This window comes from Centroberyx gerrardi, chromosome 6, assembly GCF_048128805.1.
Source record: "Centroberyx gerrardi isolate f3 chromosome 6, fCenGer3.hap1.cur.20231027, whole genome shotgun sequence".
NCBI lineage: Eukaryota > Metazoa > Chordata > Actinopteri > Beryciformes > Berycidae > Centroberyx > Centroberyx gerrardi.
Window position 1 is genome coordinate 30,208,727 of NC_136002.1, and position 19,542 is coordinate 30,228,268.

A 19,542-nucleotide genomic window follows, 5' to 3' on the forward strand; every position below is an offset into this window, starting at 1 on the left:
AGAAGATAAATAATAATATTGCATTATTGCCCAGGCCTAATTCTAAATATTACAAACATGATCAGTGCTTACATCCATTCCCACAGCTGTACAGATGCTTTATGCTGGAAGACAAGTGCTCTATTGCTGTGGTGTTTATGTAACATCAGCCAATGTAAACCTACAGTATATGAGGTGATTCTTATGTGGGTTCGTTAAACTCTGCAGGACGTCCAGCAGACAAACCCCTCGGCCGCTCCCCTGTTATCCAGCACCGCCCCGTACATCAACACGTTGCTCAACGGGCCGTCGGCAGCGGCTCAGACTCCCTGGTGGGACGGAGAATAGGCCGTTAGACACACTCCGCATTCCTGACCTTCTCCCCGATCTCCCCCTCTCCTCCACTCCCTCTTTCTTCACCTTTCTTCATTTCTCTACCTCTATCTCTTTCTTAGTGTTTCTCTCTGCTGCCTCCCTCTCTAAAGCCCCTTTCACATATAGAACCAGTGAGATCGCAGTGTTTTTCTAGTGGTTTCCAGCGACTATCTGTCAAATGTGCAGTGCAGAAAGCGCTCACACATGAACATGACGGTCCTGGATAGGCGAGACGAGGCCGGGTGTTGCATTTAAGGTACGTGACAGAAGACGTCGCTTGTTATTGTTTTAAAAAATGGCGGGTGAGGAGCTCCTGTGTTTCTACTACTATTATTAATGTTTCATATTAATCGGCTGGTAGCTCCCTCATCATCTCAGAGTCCGTCCAATTTCAAGACATTTTTGAAAACAAAAAATTTGCTCTCCTGACCACTTTTCAAACTTTCAACTCTCCGGCTAGTCGCAGAGTGAAATACGCCACCCAGAGTCTCTTGTGATTGGTTCGCTCGCTCAATGTGAAAGCATATTAATCAAGACTGTCCTTCCTTGACCCGGGAATCTTCTGGTTGTTGTTCACACCAGAATCTTTCACTCGGTCTTGAAATTGCCGGATCAACTTTCCAGGAATATCAACTCTGGCTCCCGTTCACACATGACCCCGAAACGGAAAATGTCAAGAAGATTTCTGGGTGAAGCTGCGTGTTTGAAAGGAGCTTATCTATCTTTTTCTCTCACTCCATTTCCCTTTCTCTTTCTCTCTTCATCTCCTCTCTCCATTTCTGTTTCCATCATTCTTTGACTCGCTCTCTCTCTCTCTCTCTCTCTCTCTCTCTCTCTCTCTCTCTCTCTCTCTATGCCTGATATTGTTATGAAATTGTGTCTGGTGTTATTAATTGATGTTTGCATTATCCCAAACACAACATCTTGGCAGACACTGTGGTGTGTTAACTGAACACCAACACATACACACAAACACACATACACACACTGTGTTGTATAGGGCTGGTTCAATGTGCTAGTCACTAATATAAACGCCACAAAGTAATATATAGGATGATGACTCGCCAATGCTATTACAAGAAGCATTTACATCACCTGAAATAACGCCAAAAATCAGGCGGTTACGTAGAATTTTCCAGATTTTGTGTGATATATCAAACCAATTTACACCATTATCCAAAATATGAATGCAAAACACAATTTTCCCGCATAACTAATCATATTCATCGAAATTATTTTACAATGGAATCTAGAATTAAGTCATCTTCACGTTTTAGGCATTGAGCTATGAGCAAGAAATTTAGGGTTTTACTCAAGGACACTTTGACAGGACAGTCATTGTTATAGTCTTGGGAACGTTATTTAATGTTTTTCCAGACTTTAACCCCCGGGCTAGCTGATCATGCGCCAGGATTTTCCAAGGGCAATCCCACAGAAACTCAAGGGCATAAAGACAAATTTGTCTGCCCAAAACAATTACAGATGTGAAAATAGCCTCATGATTTTTCACACTTCAAACTCAAAGTGAAGATCGCTTACCTATTCCTCAATTCTAGATATTTCTAGATTCTATTCTCAGATAGATACACACTGGGTCCCGAGGAACCCCAACTGAGAAGATTTTTATTGTTAGATATCAGTTTTAGAGTAGAACTGAATGAAAGAGCAGAACGAGAGATAGTAGTGGGGAGATTCATTCTGATACATTGTCCCATTGTGCTAATGTCTAATGCGTGAAATAATTGTGAAATTGAACTATTCCTTATTTTTCCCACCCAGAAAAGAGGTGGGGTGGATGGAGTTTGTTAGTCGTGAAACACTCAATTTGATGATTTATGAAGGAGATTATCTGACACTGCAGACACAACAATAATGGTATTCATTTTTCTGGTCAATATTCCACCAGCAACAGTGTTTTCCAAGTGATACAGCGACAGACAACACTTATGTTTAGCCTTCCAAATTCAGCCTAGGGAAGTTAGCTAGCAAGCTGGGCCTAGCAAATGTTAGCTAGTGTAACCCAAGTGTTCTAAGTAATGTAGTAAAAGTAAAGTGGAAAAGATTGAAGAGACCAGCACAAAGTGAACATTTTAATGCTAAAAGTTATTCACTCCACTCGTCATCTTGTGCAGACAAGTCGTCTGTCACACAAGAATTCATGTATTTTGATCACATTACCACCGTGTGAGAGATTCATGCTGCATTCAGCAAAACTCAGAAATTTGGAACTCTTACAGAGATATATACAGTACAGTATGTTAAATTCAGTCAAAAATGTGGGTTTTGTCCTATAACATGACATGGGCCCCCCTAAGTTTAGATTTCTTTATTATCGGGAGACCCTCGTCCCCCCAGCTCCTCTTAATTCGAACGCTGGATATGTTTACATGGAGCACCTTAAAAATGAAAGCGCCTTATTGAGAATCCCAAATTTGGGGATTTTGAGATACTGACCTGCTATGTTAATGCAGGTCAGTATCCATCTATAGTATCTACTATAATTATAATGTTCCAAAACACTATAATTATATTCCATTTTGGAAAAATATCATTAGCTGATGTTCAGACAGAGCTCAAAATGCAATGCACACAGGTGATTACATCCTCTAAAACGGTTCCATTTCATAACTAAAAAGGGCTTGTTAACGGAGATTTAACAATATTCAAGCTTAGCTTTCATACCAACAGTTGTTTTTGTCAGAGTCTGTGTTTTTCAAATGGTGGCTGTTTCATTATGGAATGAACCTCAAAGCCAAACAGCTGTAACTGTGTGAGATATGAGACAGAGAAAAATTAGTCAACATTTATCTCTTGAACCAACAATATCAAAGCATTGTTAGTACAAAAGTGAACTGTATATCAGAAGCATTAAATGGTATTATTTTTGTTAATACCAAAAAATCAATCCTCATCATGGCCTTTAAAGGAATACACAAAGTTTTTGGGAGATTTGCCCGTTGGACAACTTACCCTTTAAATGATGAGAGCATAGACAACAAAATCATCCAACACTCTGTGTGTGTGTGTGTGTGAGTTATTACATGATAAATCAGAATAAATTGGTGTGTAATCTGAGTACTCTGTGATACCTCGTGTGTGATGCGTGTGTGTGTGTGTGTGTGTGTGTGTTCAGCATCAGTAGCAGTGAGATTAGTTTAGTGGAACCTGTAAAACTCAGTTGACATCACAGTAACAAACACTCTCAGCATGTTTCCATTCTGTGTGTTTCAGTCCCAGGATCACTAAATGTGTGTGTGTGTGTGTGTGTGTGTGTGTGTCCCAGCCTCGGGGTTGTACATTCTGTGGTTGAGACCCCAGACTGTCAAAATCTTCCACTCTGCTTTGTTTGATTAAGTGTCTCTGAGAACAGCTAGGACTGCTTTCTGTTCTCACGGCTCTGTCTCCAGTCAGTAAACACAAACCTATGGTGCTTTTGTCTCTGCATCGCTCCGACATTTTAAAACGCATTTTTCTGTTGATATTTTTAGCAGCTATGGTGGGTGTTGTAGAGCACTTCATCTCTGTTCTCCTCAGTTTGACTCAGCGGTAAATAAAATGCCATGCAGTGTATAGAATATCAAGACTATCCTCTTAATATTGAGCTGCACTCACATTTTTGCACTCACAATTCATGCAATGTCTCAAAGTCTTAAACTCTCTTCTCCCCTTCATCTACGTCATGACTTAAGTAGATTTATAGTGGTAATACAGGAGATTCTTGTGTTTCTTTTATTTAGTCTCCATCTTTGTTGCTCAGCCTCATCACTGTGGTGTTTCTGCACTGCTCTTCTCAGAGATCACCTGTCAATCAAACAGTGTGTCCAGTACTGTGACGTCTTTTTCGTTGGATTTTCTGTTGATGCAGTTTGAGTTTCTCTTTTCTCTGTCTGTTCAGCCATGGCGGCTATCGCTGCTCATGCTAAATACCCAGTTCTTCTTCTTCTGTTTATTCCAAACAAACCGGAAACGTAAAACGCATCACTTCCTGTGCGCTAGAGGATTTTTCCTTAGGAAAGACCTACGAGACGCCGAGTGTTTAGAAAAGCTTTCATGAACTGATATAGGTTGAATCATACAGTTTTATAAGAAACAGAGATAGAGAGCAGCAGCATTGACATTTATTTATATGAAAACTGCTTGGATTATTCCTTTAATTGGTGAAATCAGTAAGGGATCTTATGTCTCTGCTACTTCGTCTCCCCATTAGTCCTCTCCTGTCCACTGGGCTGATTTATGTCAAACATATTCTGCTACTCTGCTGATCCGACTGAGACAAAATATGACTGCAGTAATCTCCTCTGATATGTAGCCCTCTCCATTTTCCTTCTGTCTCAATAAAGAAAAACTGCCGAGGAGAGTGGACTGCTCAAACAATAAATCACAGCCCACTCCTGGAGTGATCTGCATCAAATCTGCTCAGCAGAGACGGGATATTACCTAAAGCTGAGGCTAGAAAGTCTAAGAAGAGGCTGTGAGGAAGGTAATGCACAAGCAGAACTCACTGTCTTTGGTTTCAAAAAGCATGTAAGCAAAGATCTTTTAAAGCCACTAAATCTCTTTTTTTTCCTGGGGAATTTTCTGGGGAAAAGACAGTATCCAGATCGTAAATTCTGATAAGGCCTTTTCTGTATATTTTAAGAGGAATAATTACCCCCCCAAAAAATTATATATTCAGTGATATCTCTGATTGTCTGAGAAGGCATCAGGACTGGACGCGGGCCTAGAAACTGCTCTAGACGACGTGTTTGTCTCCAGTAGCTGTTTGGTAACTGAGGGGAAAGTGGATAAACATTTGTTTGTAATAAATCTCCCATAGATATCATCCCAGGGTTTGTGTTAGTCTTAGATGATAATTTGTATGAAAGCGGAGGAGAAATACGACGCTGTGGAATGTGCCGCTGAATTAACTGGTTGTGCTCTATCAAAGAGAAAGGTTGTCGGTTCGATCAGATGAGATGAGATGAAACTTTAATGATGAAGTCGGGTCAATACCCAGCATCGATCGCAGGGTAGCTGGTATTACATCTGCACTGCACTTGGTATAATTACAGTAAACAAATGAGAGCATGAGAGACGATTGTTAGCCTCTGTCCTGCACCAGTGGTATAGCTAGTGTTAGTGTTTCTCAAGATTAAAGACACAATGAAACGGCATTTTAAGAGCATCTTCCTTCCTTAATGTGATGTATTTCCTGTTGAAACAGGATGTTGGGGGCGGGACATAACGCGGGGAGGGATCATTCAAAAGTGTAAACCAATGGGAGATCAGTTAGGGAGAGAAAGGCAGTATTATTTGATGAGGGGGCGGGATTGTTCAAAACTGTGATGGTTTTATTGGTTAGAATTTATATTATTATTATTATTATTATTATGCCTCCTGGTACACAATGATGTCACCACTAAAGATTTATGTTTTCCAGGAAGTAAAAGTAATGAGATTTTGACATAAAAATACAAGAAAATATATTTTTTTACATTTTTTTGGCATAAATTGTCAAGTAGGTGTATGGTATGACAGAGTGAGCTAAAAAGGCAAAAAAGTCATTTTTCATTTCAGTATGACTTTAAGACCACAGTTCCCATAAACCCCCAAAACAGAGGATGTTGCTTCCTGCCCCGATCCCCCTCCCTGAACAGTATAAACTTGTTGGAAGTGTTTTCTCCATCTTCCTTTCCCTCCTTCCACCATCTGCTGCCAGAAACTCTTTCAGCTTTAGCTCCGTTTGCTCTGGAAGAACAGAACCTCTTCCTGTTTTGTGCCGTAAAGCGATCCAGCAGATTTCCCTCCAGATCCGACCTGATGGCTCACAATGTGACATGACCTTAACCATCACAGTGTTCCTCAGTCCCAGATTACAAGCATCAATCCAACTATAAAATGTCTATTGCCTAAGACAATAAATACTGTCACCTTCAAATCCCCTCTCCTTCAGTCTCCCTCTCTTTTACTGTCTCTCTCGACTCAAGATAACGTGATGATCATTTAACAGCAGCACTGCGCCTTCCCGCTTGAGAGAAAGAGAAAGTGAAAGAAGGAACAGAAAGCATGCAAGGGCAAAGATGCTTGTGATTGTTTTGGAGATTGCTGTGAAATCCTCCTTCCTAACTGATGAGATAAGGAGAAACTGTAACGATGCCGGCGAGGAAAATGGGTCACTGCAGCAGCAAAGAGTAAAAATACATCAAGGAGGACATATTGATAGATGGTGCCGGCAGATCACAGTACTAAAAATAACACTAATGGCAAAGTTAAGTCTTTTATCACCTTTCTGAAATGTTGGCTGCATCAGCAACACAAGTGTGTTTTTTTCTGGGAGGCTGATTAGCATAGAACTAGAGATAAAGTCATGGTTTTGATCTCTAATCGGTCGGTGTATTGCACATATGAGCTGGTTACTGGAGGGCGGTTGATGTTACGGCTACAGTACGCATCATTTTTGCCGAAGTGCCTTTAAAGCGATGTTGAACTTTGGTAGTATCTTGGGTTGTGTATCTTCCTCCATGATAAAACCCCAAAATCAGTGATTCTGTGATCTGTTGCTCTAGTAGGAGAATTATGTTTTTTTCTCTCTCCATTCACTGCCATTGTATGGAGGAACAGTCTGAAAATCACACTTCTAGCACATAAACAAACGCGAACAAAGTTTGAACAAGTGTAATACTGAAATCCGGTCAGAGGAAACTTATGCCAATGGAACAAAGAAAATAACACATTTATCAATAATTGTAAATAGGTGAAAAAAGTGAGAGACTCATTTTGGACATCAAAGTCCTGTCTCCCACATAAACATACTACTTTCTTTGTGGAAAATAAACATGGAACAAGCATGAATAAAATTTGGATACGTTTTTTCTGTGTAGACTAAACAAGTACAGATCCTGTACAGGCCCACGCTGCATGTGTTGAATTCCACTAACATCTCTTAAACACCACAGGTAATAACGTTACCTACCGTTAAAGTCTGTAGGGCAACGGAAGACGTGGATGTCTGTAAATTAACGGCGGAGAGTGTGACTCGGAGTGTGGGAGCGATGGTCAGCTAGCGCAACGCAGTTATCGCTTAAATTCCCTATTCGACTACCTATTCCACTAACGTCACTTCAATACCACAAGGTAATAAAAGTTACCTACCGTTAATGTTTGCAGGGCAGCAGAAGACGTAGATGTCTGTAAATCGGCAGGTAAATCGGTGGAGAGTGGGGCTCACTGTGTGGGACTCAATGTGGCATTTAGCCCATCGGCAGGAGGCCAACTCTTAGTGAAAGACGCCCTCTAGAGGCCATCTCATGAAGCGACATCTAACAAAGCGACAGATGTATGACTGACTGCCTGACCTGAATTTGGCTCCGGATGCCCTCGGCTGCGCTGTGGGAAAAAAGAAATGTGCTCCCTAGGCAGATTTTGAATAGGGGACTATTGGTGATGACAGCCGGTTAGCATCCAAAGCCTTAATTTTAATTCGGGATGTGCCAGATAATTGATCAGTACGGCCCTGCCTGCACCCAAAACTACACCAACTGCACTGTGCATGACCCTGAGCTGTAGGAGGGACAAACTCCAGTTACCCTGTAAATACCAGAAAACAGTGACAAAACAATATTTCACCCTTTTGAGGGTCAGGATCCTCCTCCATGTCCTCCCTGTCACCCTTGTCCTAAAGGTTGGTCTTTATTGTGTTAAAGTTTAGGGTATTGTATGTCTTGCACAGTTCCTTTGCTCTGTATGTGAGGTCCTGTTGTCCTTGTACCATGTATGTTAAATTCACCAATGCTACCAAGACATTTCCTGTTTATTTATTGCACCGAGTGAATAAAGTGATTCAGATTCAGACTGTGGAAGTAAATGGAATAGCTTGCATGCAATGTTGAGAGAAAGGTGTAATTCCCCACTAAGTTTTACTAGCATTGTTAAGAATTGCTAACAGCATGCTAGTGCCAACTTCTCAAAAACAAAACCTCTGCTGTGGAAAGTTTTTGAGGTTCCTAAAAGCTTCGACAAACCCATGAACCTTTAAAGGAAAAATCCACTGTTTTTTTGGTGTATTTTTCCTCCTGTGGATAACTGGCCAAACATAGTCCAGATATTTCCAGCAGCTACAGTGGAGTTTGATATGAGAAAATGTTTCAGGATGTAAAACATCAGCGGTAAACGTCAGGTTTTGGTGTCAGTCCCTCAGAATCAAAGAGCGAGGGCTTCTTTCTGGAGCCGCCATTTTGCACCGAGAGACGTTCAACAATCATACAGGGAGAAATCCATCGTAGAAGAGGAGAGAGACCAATTTCTCCACCCACAGGAGCAGGAGAGAGACCAGAATGCAATGCAGCATCAAGACAGGTTGGGGTTTGAATACTGCAAAGCTCACTTTTTGTTGACCGGAGAAACTCTTGTTATTGCTATCTCTGTCTCTCTTTCCACCGACACCTGTAACCCACAGCTGAAAGCAACAAGCCCGTTCTTTGGAGGTTGTCGAAAGGCATTCTGGGAAATGTAGGAAATCACTAACTGAAGTAGAAGCAGACGAGGCAGGTTGAGGGAAAGTGAGTACACCAAAAAAGTAAATAACATGACTTCATCACAAAATAACTCCTGGTGCTTTGAACATCACAGATTGATATCTAACATCGTAAGAGTATCTGAAGGTGGATTTTCCTGTAAGCCTGTTTGGGTTGGACCAGCAGCAACAGTCTTAAAGGATTAGAGTCCCTACAGACCTCCTTCCTCTTGTCCTCCTCACCACCCCTGTCCTTTAAAGTTGTTGTTTATGGTGTGGAGGTTGAGGGTCCTCGGTGCTCCTCCACCTCCTCTCCCTGCTCTCCCTGCTCCTCCTCCTCTCCGTGCTCCTCCTCCTCTCCTCATCTCCTCCTCTCCCTGCTCCTCCTCCTCCTCTCCTCCTCTCCTCCTCTCCCTGCTCTCCCTGCTCCTCCTCCTCTCCGTGCTCCTCCTCCTCTCCTCCTCTCCCTGCTCCTCCACCTCCTCTCCCTGCTCTCCCTGCTCCTCCTCCTCTCCCTGCACCTCCACCGCCTCTCCTCCTCTCCCTGCTCCTCCACCTCCTCTCCTCCTCTCCCTGCTCCTCCACCTCCTCTCCCTGCTCCTCCACCTCCTCTCCTCCTCTCCCTGCTCCTCCACCGCCTCTCCCTGCTCCTCCTCCTCCTCTCCCTGCTCCTCCTCTCCCTGCTCCTCCACCTCCTCTCCCTGCTCCTCCTCTCCCTGCTCCTCCACCTCCTCTCCCTGCTCCTCCACCTCCTCTGCCTGCTCCTCCACCTCCTGTGCCTGCTCCTCCACCTCCTCTCCCCGCTCCTCCACCTCCTCTCCCCGCTCCTCCTCCTCCTCTCCCTGCTCCTCCACCGCCTCTCCTCCTCTCCCTGCTCCTCCACCTCCTCTCCCTGCTCCTCCACCTCCTCTCCCTGCTCCTCCTCTCCCTGCTCCTCCACCTCCTCCACCTCCTCTCCCTGCTCTCCCTGCTCCTCCACCTCCTCCCCCCACTCCTCCACCTCCTCTCCCCTGACCCATGGTGTTGACAGGAAACAGACCGTCGTGACCACAACACTAACCCGACCTGACCCTGCTTACCGGCTGGTATTCATGTGATGAGTACCAGTCTTCCTCCTTGGCCCTGACCTCATTCTCCTCCTCCTGTCCTCCTCCTGTCCTCCTCCTGACCTCCTTTTAAAGGAGAACTCCACCATCAGATACTCTGGCACTTTTAGATATCATCAGTCTGTGAAGTTCAATGTAATCCAGGAGTTATTTTGTAACTCTTGGAATACATAACTTTTGTAAGTGTTGTAATTTACTTTTTTTTTATTGTACCCACTTGTCCCTCAACCTGCCTCGTCTACTTCCATTTCAGCTAGTGATGTCCTACATTTCCCAGAATGCCTTTTGACAACCCTCAGAGAAAGGGCCTGAACTTGTTGCTTTCAGGTTGGTTATACATGTAGCTGGAAAGAGCGATACAGATAGCGAGATCATGAGCGAGCAAGCAAGCAAGTTTTTCCAAACAAGAAAAAGTGAGAGCAGCCCCCTACTCAAAACACAACCTGTCTTGCAGCTGCATTGCATTCTGGTCTACTGAGGCTACTGTGGGTGGAGAAATTGGTCTCTCTCCTCTTCTACGATGGATTGATGAACGTTGGTGCAAAATGGCGGCTCTAGAAAGAAGCTTAACATTTTTCTGCTCTCAAAATTGCAGCTGCTGGAAAATATCTGGACTTTGCTCCAGTTATCCACAGGAATAAAAAAAAAATACACCAGCAAATAGGCCCAGAAATGCAAGGCACATACATCACCGACAGTTGTTTTTAACGGTGTTTACGTGTTTTAGGGTTGATTTTTCCTTTAACCCTTATTTAACCAAGATGACCAAGCATGCATGCTTACTTATGGCAACAGAGGGAGGGTCACATTCACACCTGGGAGCTTCCCTGCACAACAACAGTCTTCCACTGTTGCCCACTGAGCGTCTTCACTGGAGGACCTGGGAGTGAAGGGCACCTCCAGTCCTGTTGTTGCCGGAGGGAAGAGAAGGTCTTGTTTTCCCAACCGCCCCGCCCAGATTTTCCTGGCTGTTCCAGGTATTCGAACCAGAGACCTTCTGGTCACAAACATGCTTCTCTCTAACCGTCACACGCTGTTGACTGTCAATAGATAGAAGTCACCACAACATCCTGAGGAAAATCCCTCCTAATATTCTCACCCTGTTGTTTTTATTCTTAAATACTACTACTACTACTACAGTTTCTGTAGAGCCGCCTCAGGAATTGAGCGCAAAGTGATTTGTATACAAAGTAAAAATCCAAAGTAAAAGCAAGGGGGAAACAAATAAAACAATATGTAACAAAAGAGATTAAAGACTAAAAGGAAGGCATATATAAAATATAAAAATAAATTAAAGTCATGAGCCATACATCAACTAGCTGATACGCGCAAAAAAGAGCCAAAACCTCTCCACTTAATAGTACTTGGGTAAAAACTTTATTAACAAAACAGAAGAAGGCAAAGCACAGCTTAAGCTCACTTCTACAGTACAGTAGCCTACATTACCCTTCTGTCCACCGCCAAAAGTGCCACAAGAACCATAATAATAATAATAATAATAACATCCATCATTGTTATAGTTAAATATTAAAATAACACAGCCACTCGGATATACTGCATAATATATATTTACTCTATAGACCTTTTGCGACATTAACAGCATCTACAGGAGGAGGGCGGCCTCAGACATGCTAATTCTCTTGCATTGTAGCGCCATCTAGTGCCTCCTCAGCACAGTACAGTTACAGTAGTAGTACAATCAGAAACACAGTAGCCCGGGGGGAGGTGGCTAAATGGGAGGCTTGGGACAGAACAGACACTTCATACCGTTTACAATCTCCGACAACAATCTTTAATAATTACAATCTCCACCTTCGGGGTTTGGGTTACGTTTCAGAGGGATGAAAAGGTTTAAGATAAGAGGTCAAAGGGGTTAAAGGGAAGGGGGTGAGATAATTAAGGTTTAGGAACGGTTAAGACTAATAGCTAAGGTCATCGTCATCCCAAGTTTACCATGTAGTCACCACCAGCAGCAGCCGGCCGGAGGGGAGGGGGGGTGGTTAAGGTTTGTTAGATAGCAAAGGAAGGATGGTGTTTGGGGTTGGGTGCAGTTAGAATACCAGGGTCAGGGTCAGTTCATGAATTAACTCATCAATTCCAATTACTGGAATTGAATTGGAATTTCAGGAAGTTTAATTTAATTCAATGAAATTCTGTGAAATTCGATGTTTATTTATTTATTTATTTTTTTAACCACATATCTGAGATTACATAGTGTTATATATTATCAATACTGAACATCATAAAACGTTAAAGGGACCTTTCAGCTGGTATTTGATGCAGAACATGTAATCGTAATCCATACATGTCTTTTATTTGATTCATAATGTTTGATTTATAATGTTAGGAAGTCAAGACAAACTCTCATAGAAGTGGAATTTCATGGAATTTCATGGAATTCAATTCTATTTCCTTACAGCTGGGTGACTTTCACTTTCCAACTGAATTATAATTTCCCGTGCGTTCTCAGTTCAGTTCATGAATGGCCCCAAACCTGTAGGATTCACTTCCTGCATGGCAATAAGTGCTTTCTCTCCACTCTATTACAAACTGCAGGGCTACATTTGATATTCTGTTTATTTCAGAGATACAACACTCTCATGCTCTGCCTGGTCTGGCGTGACATCTGGTTTTGTTGGTCAGGTTGTTTGTAATAGGCACAGACGTGCTGCCCTCCGGTGGGCAGGAGGAAACAGTGAAGGGGTGACAGGGGTTAAGAGAGGACGCCGCTTTTCCCGCCCGTGGTGATCGGAGACGGGGAGGCCGGCGTTGCCTAGGCGACCACCCACTGCAGGACGCTGGTGTCTTTCCCGCCGGTGGAGATCAGGTGACTGTCGTCGTGCAGGAAGGCTACGTTGGTCACGTGACTGCTGTGGCCACCGTACACGTGGCTCGGAGCCTGTGGAGGGGGCGGGGCAGAGAGGAGGAAGGGACGCAGTAACAGAGAAGAAGAGAAGAGGAGGCAACTGCCATTAGCTGATATATAATAATAAATAAGACCAGCTATTGTGCTCCTACAGCATGTATGGGGTCTCATCTATGAAAATGTTTACCCTAGTTTCCATCTTTCCATCATTTCAAATAACGAAAAACAAATCTAAATTGGATCTATAACATTCAAACCTTGGATAATGGTTTGGATGCAGGTTTTTAAAAAAAAAAAAAATTATTCTGCCAATTTTTGCATCAGCACCAATCAAACTACATTTGTTTGTAGGCTTACAGTTTGTGTAAAACCCTGCAGACAAGGTTCAGTGCAAGAGAGTCTAAAAACCTAAGAACATGTTGTATCTATTTGCGGCTTCTGAGTTTCTGTGTAAATGGAAGCCAGCTTGTCTAAACGGACAATTAAGTTTACAACTGGAGTTTACCCAGCCGTGGTTTGGAACCAGGACTTTAACTTTATAAAACAGGCCTAACCTTGATTGAGAGCAGAGGGGGCATTAAGCTCGTCTCAAGGCATCTCTGTGGAGCGTGACGCTACACAAAAGAAACGCCTGGTGGGAACTGTGTGCATTACGGACTTGGCCCCGTCCCAAACTGAAACCCTGCTAGCAGAGTCTTTTGTCACCATTGCTGATGTTGCATTTTGTTTCACTGTGTAAATTAAAATCACAATGTAGGCAGAACAGGGAGGAAGGACGAGGCAGAGAGGCACGGCTTTCCGCTCTGGACCCGTTTCTGCTGAAAAGTGGAAAAGGTCAACGTCTGTGCAACTGGAGGAAACTAGAGTAGAGTAGAGCTAATCTCTAATATGCCCAAGGGACAAACTGCAAACACATGATACCAAAAATATCAATATAATAGCACTAAATATATGCATACAAAAACAATAACACTGCCACACGACTCTCTGAGAAGTGCTAATGATGTAGACCTGCAGTGAGAGGACTGAATGGGACTGACCCTTGGTTGAGAGCAGGGGAAGGAGAACAAGTGCACTTTGCCAAAGTCGTCGGCAGAGGCCATCAGGGAGCCGTCATGTGACCTGCACACGGCGTTGATGTCCGTACCGTCCGCCCCGTCTGGCCACACTCCTGAGAGAGAGAGAGAGAGACAGAGAGAGAGAGAGAGAGAGAGAGAGAGACAGAGAGAGAGAGAGAGAGAGAGAGAGACATCAGGTTTCCCTTCCCATTCTCTTTCCGGCTGCTACAAGAAGCTGAGATGTGGTTTGATCAAAGTTCCACTTTCATGAATGCAAAATGATCACTTCTCCCTTCAGTTCACAACTCATGACGCATCAGATGCACATTACTGCCCTTACTATTGTAATGTTGGCAATCTAAGAATTTAAAGCTGCACTCGGCAAGGTTTGTATGTTAAAAAAACTCGACCTGTGTCATCAGCCTACATCACAAAGTGTTGCTGCAACAGAGGAGAGTGTCCCATCTCCACTTACTGAGATGCTGTAGATTCACCCTGTTTGCCCAAATGAAATTCTGGTGTCAGGTATGGACATTTGTGATGAAAGTGACGAATCCAAACTTGAGAGTGAAATCCAAACTGTCTCCTAACCAGCAGTGAGCAGCGCTCCGTCCAGAGAAAGCTGGACTCACCAACGTTAGCTCTTCTCCTCTCTCGTCTCTTTGGTTTCTTAGGTATAAAGCAGTGTGACGTTTACTGACCTCACACTGCAGGATTTCTGAGTATTGAAGTTAACATTTTTCAAACGGATACCTCTCGCTGCCATTTGGAGCTTCCAATGTGCGAAATTTCCTACTCTTGCACTCATTGCAAATCGCTCTGGGTAAGAACATCAACTAAATGCTGAAATGTGAATGTAATAATTCATAATTCAGTGGTTGATCAATCTGGGAAGGAGGAGGAGGAGTGGCCCGGGGGGTTCAGGGGGGCGGCGAGCTCACATACCTTGGTGGTACCGCATCAAAATATAATTGTGAGGAAAACGCAGATGCATAAACAAACATCACATATAAATAAGAGCATAACTGAATATGAACAGTGAGTCGCGGCTCACCGAAGCTGCTGAAGCCCAGAGTGCAGGTGGAAGAGGCCCACTCCAGGTTGCGCACCGTGTCCATGTTGGTCACATGTTTCCCGCTGGACGCTTCCCCTGAAACAACACAACCAGGCTGCTATCAGGCTCCGTGCTGCATGCAACAACAGTCAGCGTGTCACCTGGACATTTATAAACATCATGAAGATATGAGTCATGACGCTAAACTAGGGCTAGGCGTGATTCAATATAATCATTTGTCGTCTTTCAATGGAATCATATTGTGAAGAAATAATGATGTTATCATGATACACAATTCTGCTGTCTAAATGAATGATAAAAAGCAAATACTAATTAAAATATCTAAAAAATTGAGATTTGAAACTGGGGAATATTATTTTTAAAATGACACTTTTATCATGCATAATATCACCAATGTGATGAACATTAGCTTGATTATTTAACGTGTTTTTGCATTCTGTATATTAGCAAACATCAATATTGAAGTCATTTCTTATGATTATTGACATTAATTGTGTCCATATTGGCCAGCCGTACTAAAACATGCATGAAGCGTAAATAGCACGATACTGTTTACACTATGAGGAACTGTAAAAAAACAACAAATCCCTCATATGTTTCCTTGTGTGAAAGACAGAGGTAAAACAGAAAACATGATTTCTGTTGTGATCTCAACACTGGATGCCAATAGAAAATGGAGGACATCTCTGGCTGTGACCAGCGTGTTATAATTTGTTGCTTGGCTCTTGCAAAACGTGTTTGATTTGTGTATTAATACTGTAGACTGCTGGTTGTGTACCATTATCAGAGACTGCATGTTGTTTACGGGTTCATCATGTCAACATGCACCCAGTTACAGAGCCAAGAGACCCGGACCTGACTCTAAGAACTGTGCTCACTAACTGTAAATGTTATTTTATATGAAAACAGACAGGAGGCGGCTTACAGAAGAGGATCTCGTAGTCTCCTGAGTTGGTGACGAGGTACTGGCTGTCTGCCGACCAGTCAAGGTGGGTGACGAAGCTGGAATGGCCCTGAGGAAGAGGGAGAATCGGTGGTCATGTCCCTTGAAACAGATCACACAACATGAAAAACAGTGTGTTCTTCAGACTGACCATCAGGCATTTTAGAGTTTATCCAGTGAGGTTTTAAAGGGAAGAATTTACTCAACCCATAGAGAAGCATGTCATCTTTCAACTGAAGTTAAAACATGAACATCACCAAAATTCAATCATTCCAAACACTATCCATTTTGTTGAAAGTGCTATACTTGAAATTCCTCAGTCAATGTGCTTTACTGCTGTGTCAGCAATCATTTTGTAAGAGCAAAGGTCATTCTTTTCCTCATCGTTTATCTCATTTTGGAAGGAACCTTTTAATGTACATTAAGCATTTCGCTGATGCTTTTATGATGCAGAACTTAAACTAAAGGGGTCAATTAAGTACCCAGTTGTACAGAATGTGAGCATCGCCTGCTTTTTCCACAAAACTAAGAAGCAGAACAGGTGAATCCAGGTGAACGCTATATGATCCATTTTTGATTTCACCTGTTGAGTCGACTTCAGTCAAGTAAGAGAGCTGTAGGTGAAGGGGAGGCCAGGCTAAAGAAGGGTTTTTAAGCTTTGAGACAACATGAAGCTCAATATTAGCAGCGTGGTCCTCATATTTTATACACCAAGTGACTTATCGTATATACTTACAGTGCATTTCCCCACGCGGCTGTACTTTCTGCCATTCTCTGTCACGGCATAGATGTAAACAAAGTTGTCATGGGAACCGACAGCCAGGAAGTTACCATCTATGGACAGGGCAGGATGAGAGTAAACAGTTCTATTAGCAGAAAACTAGCTAACACAATGCAACATTACACAGTGGAGGAAGAATAACAGCTGTTGGGTTTGTGTGTTTTATGCTGTTGGGTTGCTGCACAGACTGGACATACTGGATCTGGCCTGTGTAAATGTGGGACTGGGTTCAATGCTGGTAACTGTCTGGCAACTGTATTAAGTAAGTATTAAATATACTCAGATCACCAGTGACATCGCCACAGTATGCTAAATCTGTGTGTAGACAGATGTGCTGCCAATGAATGATTAAATAGAAAACAAAAGATAAGATGTTGAGCTTGTTTAATCCGATTCCCCCGGTAGTTTGCTGCACAGTATGAAGCGGACAGTTCTGTACCTGGAGAGTACTTGACGTTGGAAATGATCTCGTTGCCGTCTGTGTGCATAGAAACAAGGTCCCTGGTGTCAGTGTCCAGCACCAACCATCTGTAACACACACACACACACACACACACACACACACACACACACACACACACAACACACACACACACACACGAACACAGACACACAAACACAATCTCAATATTGACTAAATGTTTTCATCATCTAATGTAATGTAATGTTTCCCTGTAATGTTTCCCTATCAAAAAACAAACAAAAACAACTTGGATACATCTGATCTGATGTTTGTGAAGAAGTATGCAAATATTCTAATTATTATTACCATTATGATTATTACAGTAGTAGAAGTTGCACAATCTACAGCAGTAGGAGTACTACTGCATAATAACAGTATTTGTAACTACTGTACCATGTTTTTTGTGTTTGTATTGTACCATGTACCCATTTTTAATTTTTACATGCTAATACTGTACTTCTTTAAATACTACCGCAAAAAGAGACCTATTCCGTAATTCCAATTAAAAAACTTTGCATGGTTCTAATGTTAAATGTGTTCTACAACAGTGATTCTCAACCTTTTTCATATCAAGGACCCTAATTTAGTCCACATTAGGGCTACGGACCCCCAGTTGATGACATTTTGTCTCTCAAACCCAAATCTAAAAGTATTTATATTGTTAGATTTGATTTTGTCCAGAATTCCCTGACTGTCTGTATTGTAGGTAGAGAGATAACAGAGAAACTATGATCAAAATAGTCATTCTTCTACATTCTCTAACTGTGTTAACTTCTTGTAAATGAAATAATGCTGAAGTTTAACAATTCATCCATTTGCTGTGGATCCCCTGGAACCCCTTCAAATACCCCTGGTGGTCCCCGGACCCCACGTTGAGAACCGCTGTTCTACAGGAGCAAACCGCCAAGATTCACTGATGCCTCTTATACAATCTATGGCTTTATACAGTCATTGCGTTAGGAAGTTTATTACTTGGTGTCTTATGTAACTGTTTTATTGTAACTGTGACGTTACTGTTTAGTTTCTGAGTGTATCTGTTGGGGGAAAACATCTGTAATGGGCTGCTACACTGGACATGTAACCAAGACCGACCTTCCAGACATGGTCCCCACTGCCAGGACGGCTCCGCTGGGATGGAAGCCTGCAGAACGCCCTGGGTCCTGGAGACAAGGAGGAGGATGTGTTACTTTATTTCATTCATTATTAGAGATATATACTGTATCTTCTTACTGTGGCTTGCTGCCAATTGTAACTTTATGTATTCAATTGTTTGTCATATTCTAATATTGCCCTTCAGTTTTCATCTGAACTGTTTTGACTGTTTGAACTGAATTTCCTCAATTCCCTAAGTCCTTGGAAATATGGCTTTGTTCTTAAAAGGGGCAGTAAGTAAGATTTTACTGTCCCATGGCACAAAATAATAATAATAATAATGATAATAAACTTTAGCACCTTTAGCACCTTTCATACAAGAAATGCAGCTCAAAGTGCTTTACAACAGAGAAATTACATGCACCGAGTGCTTCACATAAAACTTGATAATGATAGTGAGAATAAGATAAAGAGGAGAATAGAATACATAAAATGCATCTTCACATGAAAATAGACATAGAATGAGCATAACATAAGATGGAAAATAAAACCCACTGAATAATAATAGTAAAAATATGAGGAATGCATAACATAAGATGGAAAATAAAACCCACTGTAAAATAATAATAAAAATAAAGTTAAAAAATAGAGTACATAGGATGCATAAAATCAAGTAAAATACAAAATTTTAAAAGAAGTGCAGCAGTGCATAAGTGCGAAGCAAAGTGAGAAAAATGACTATAATAATATATCTGTGGGGGGTTGATATGGCTGTTGATCAATACCAATGACTCAACGATTACTTCTCCATATGCTGTGATTTCTGGCTTTCAAAACTCACTTTCCAGCCCGGACTCTGTTTTGGAACAAAGACCCCCGACCCACTGGGAGTTTTAAGACTCCTGTGACAGAAACTTGCAGGAGCAGATCAGTCCCATCAGTGTTGTTGCAATTCCTACTGGTTGCCAATAGAGGGCAATAAAGCTCATAGATAACTTAATGCCCCTTTAAGTGACCTTTCTGGTTGAATAAAAGGTTAAATGTTCTCCACCCTGCTCCTCCTCACCTCGATGGTCTTGCTCCAGAGGGGCTGATGGGAGTTGGTGTCCCAGAGGTGGACCTGCCTGTCCTGGGAGCAGGTGACGAATTGCTCCATGGACGGATGGATGTCCAGACCCCACAGCTCATCGGTGTGGCCCTGTAACATAATGCATGCTTCTTTTATCCAGAGCGTCTTACTGCTCCGACAGTGTGTGCAGTTTTAGCATGAGTATCAGTGTTCTCCATTGAGTTATATAAGACTCTTGGATGAG

General features: G+C 42.5%; 1 protein-coding gene across 3 annotated transcripts in view; it reads right to left on the reverse strand.

The window, feature by feature from the left end:
• Positions 1-11,305: 11,305 nt before the first annotated feature.
• Positions 11,306-19,542, reverse strand: part of eml2 (EMAP like 2) — a 42,338-nt gene continuing 34,101 nt past the window's right edge. For all 3 annotated transcript variants that reach the window (XM_071897118.2, XM_078284108.1, XM_078284109.1), the window contains 8 exons: positions 19,296-19,427; positions 18,230-18,297; positions 17,114-17,202; positions 16,630-16,727; positions 15,876-15,963; positions 14,930-15,025; positions 13,858-13,988; positions 11,306-12,850 (listed from right to left, as the gene is read on the reverse strand). In XM_071897118.2, the coding sequence (XP_071753219.2) occupies positions 12,725-12,850; positions 13,858-13,988; positions 14,930-15,025; positions 15,876-15,963; positions 16,630-16,727; positions 17,114-17,202; positions 18,230-18,297; positions 19,296-19,427 (828 nt within the window). In that variant the 3' untranslated portion in view covers positions 11,306-12,724. The remainder of the gene's footprint in view (positions 12,851-13,857; positions 13,989-14,929; positions 15,026-15,875; positions 15,964-16,629; positions 16,728-17,113; positions 17,203-18,229; positions 18,298-19,295; positions 19,428-19,542) is intronic.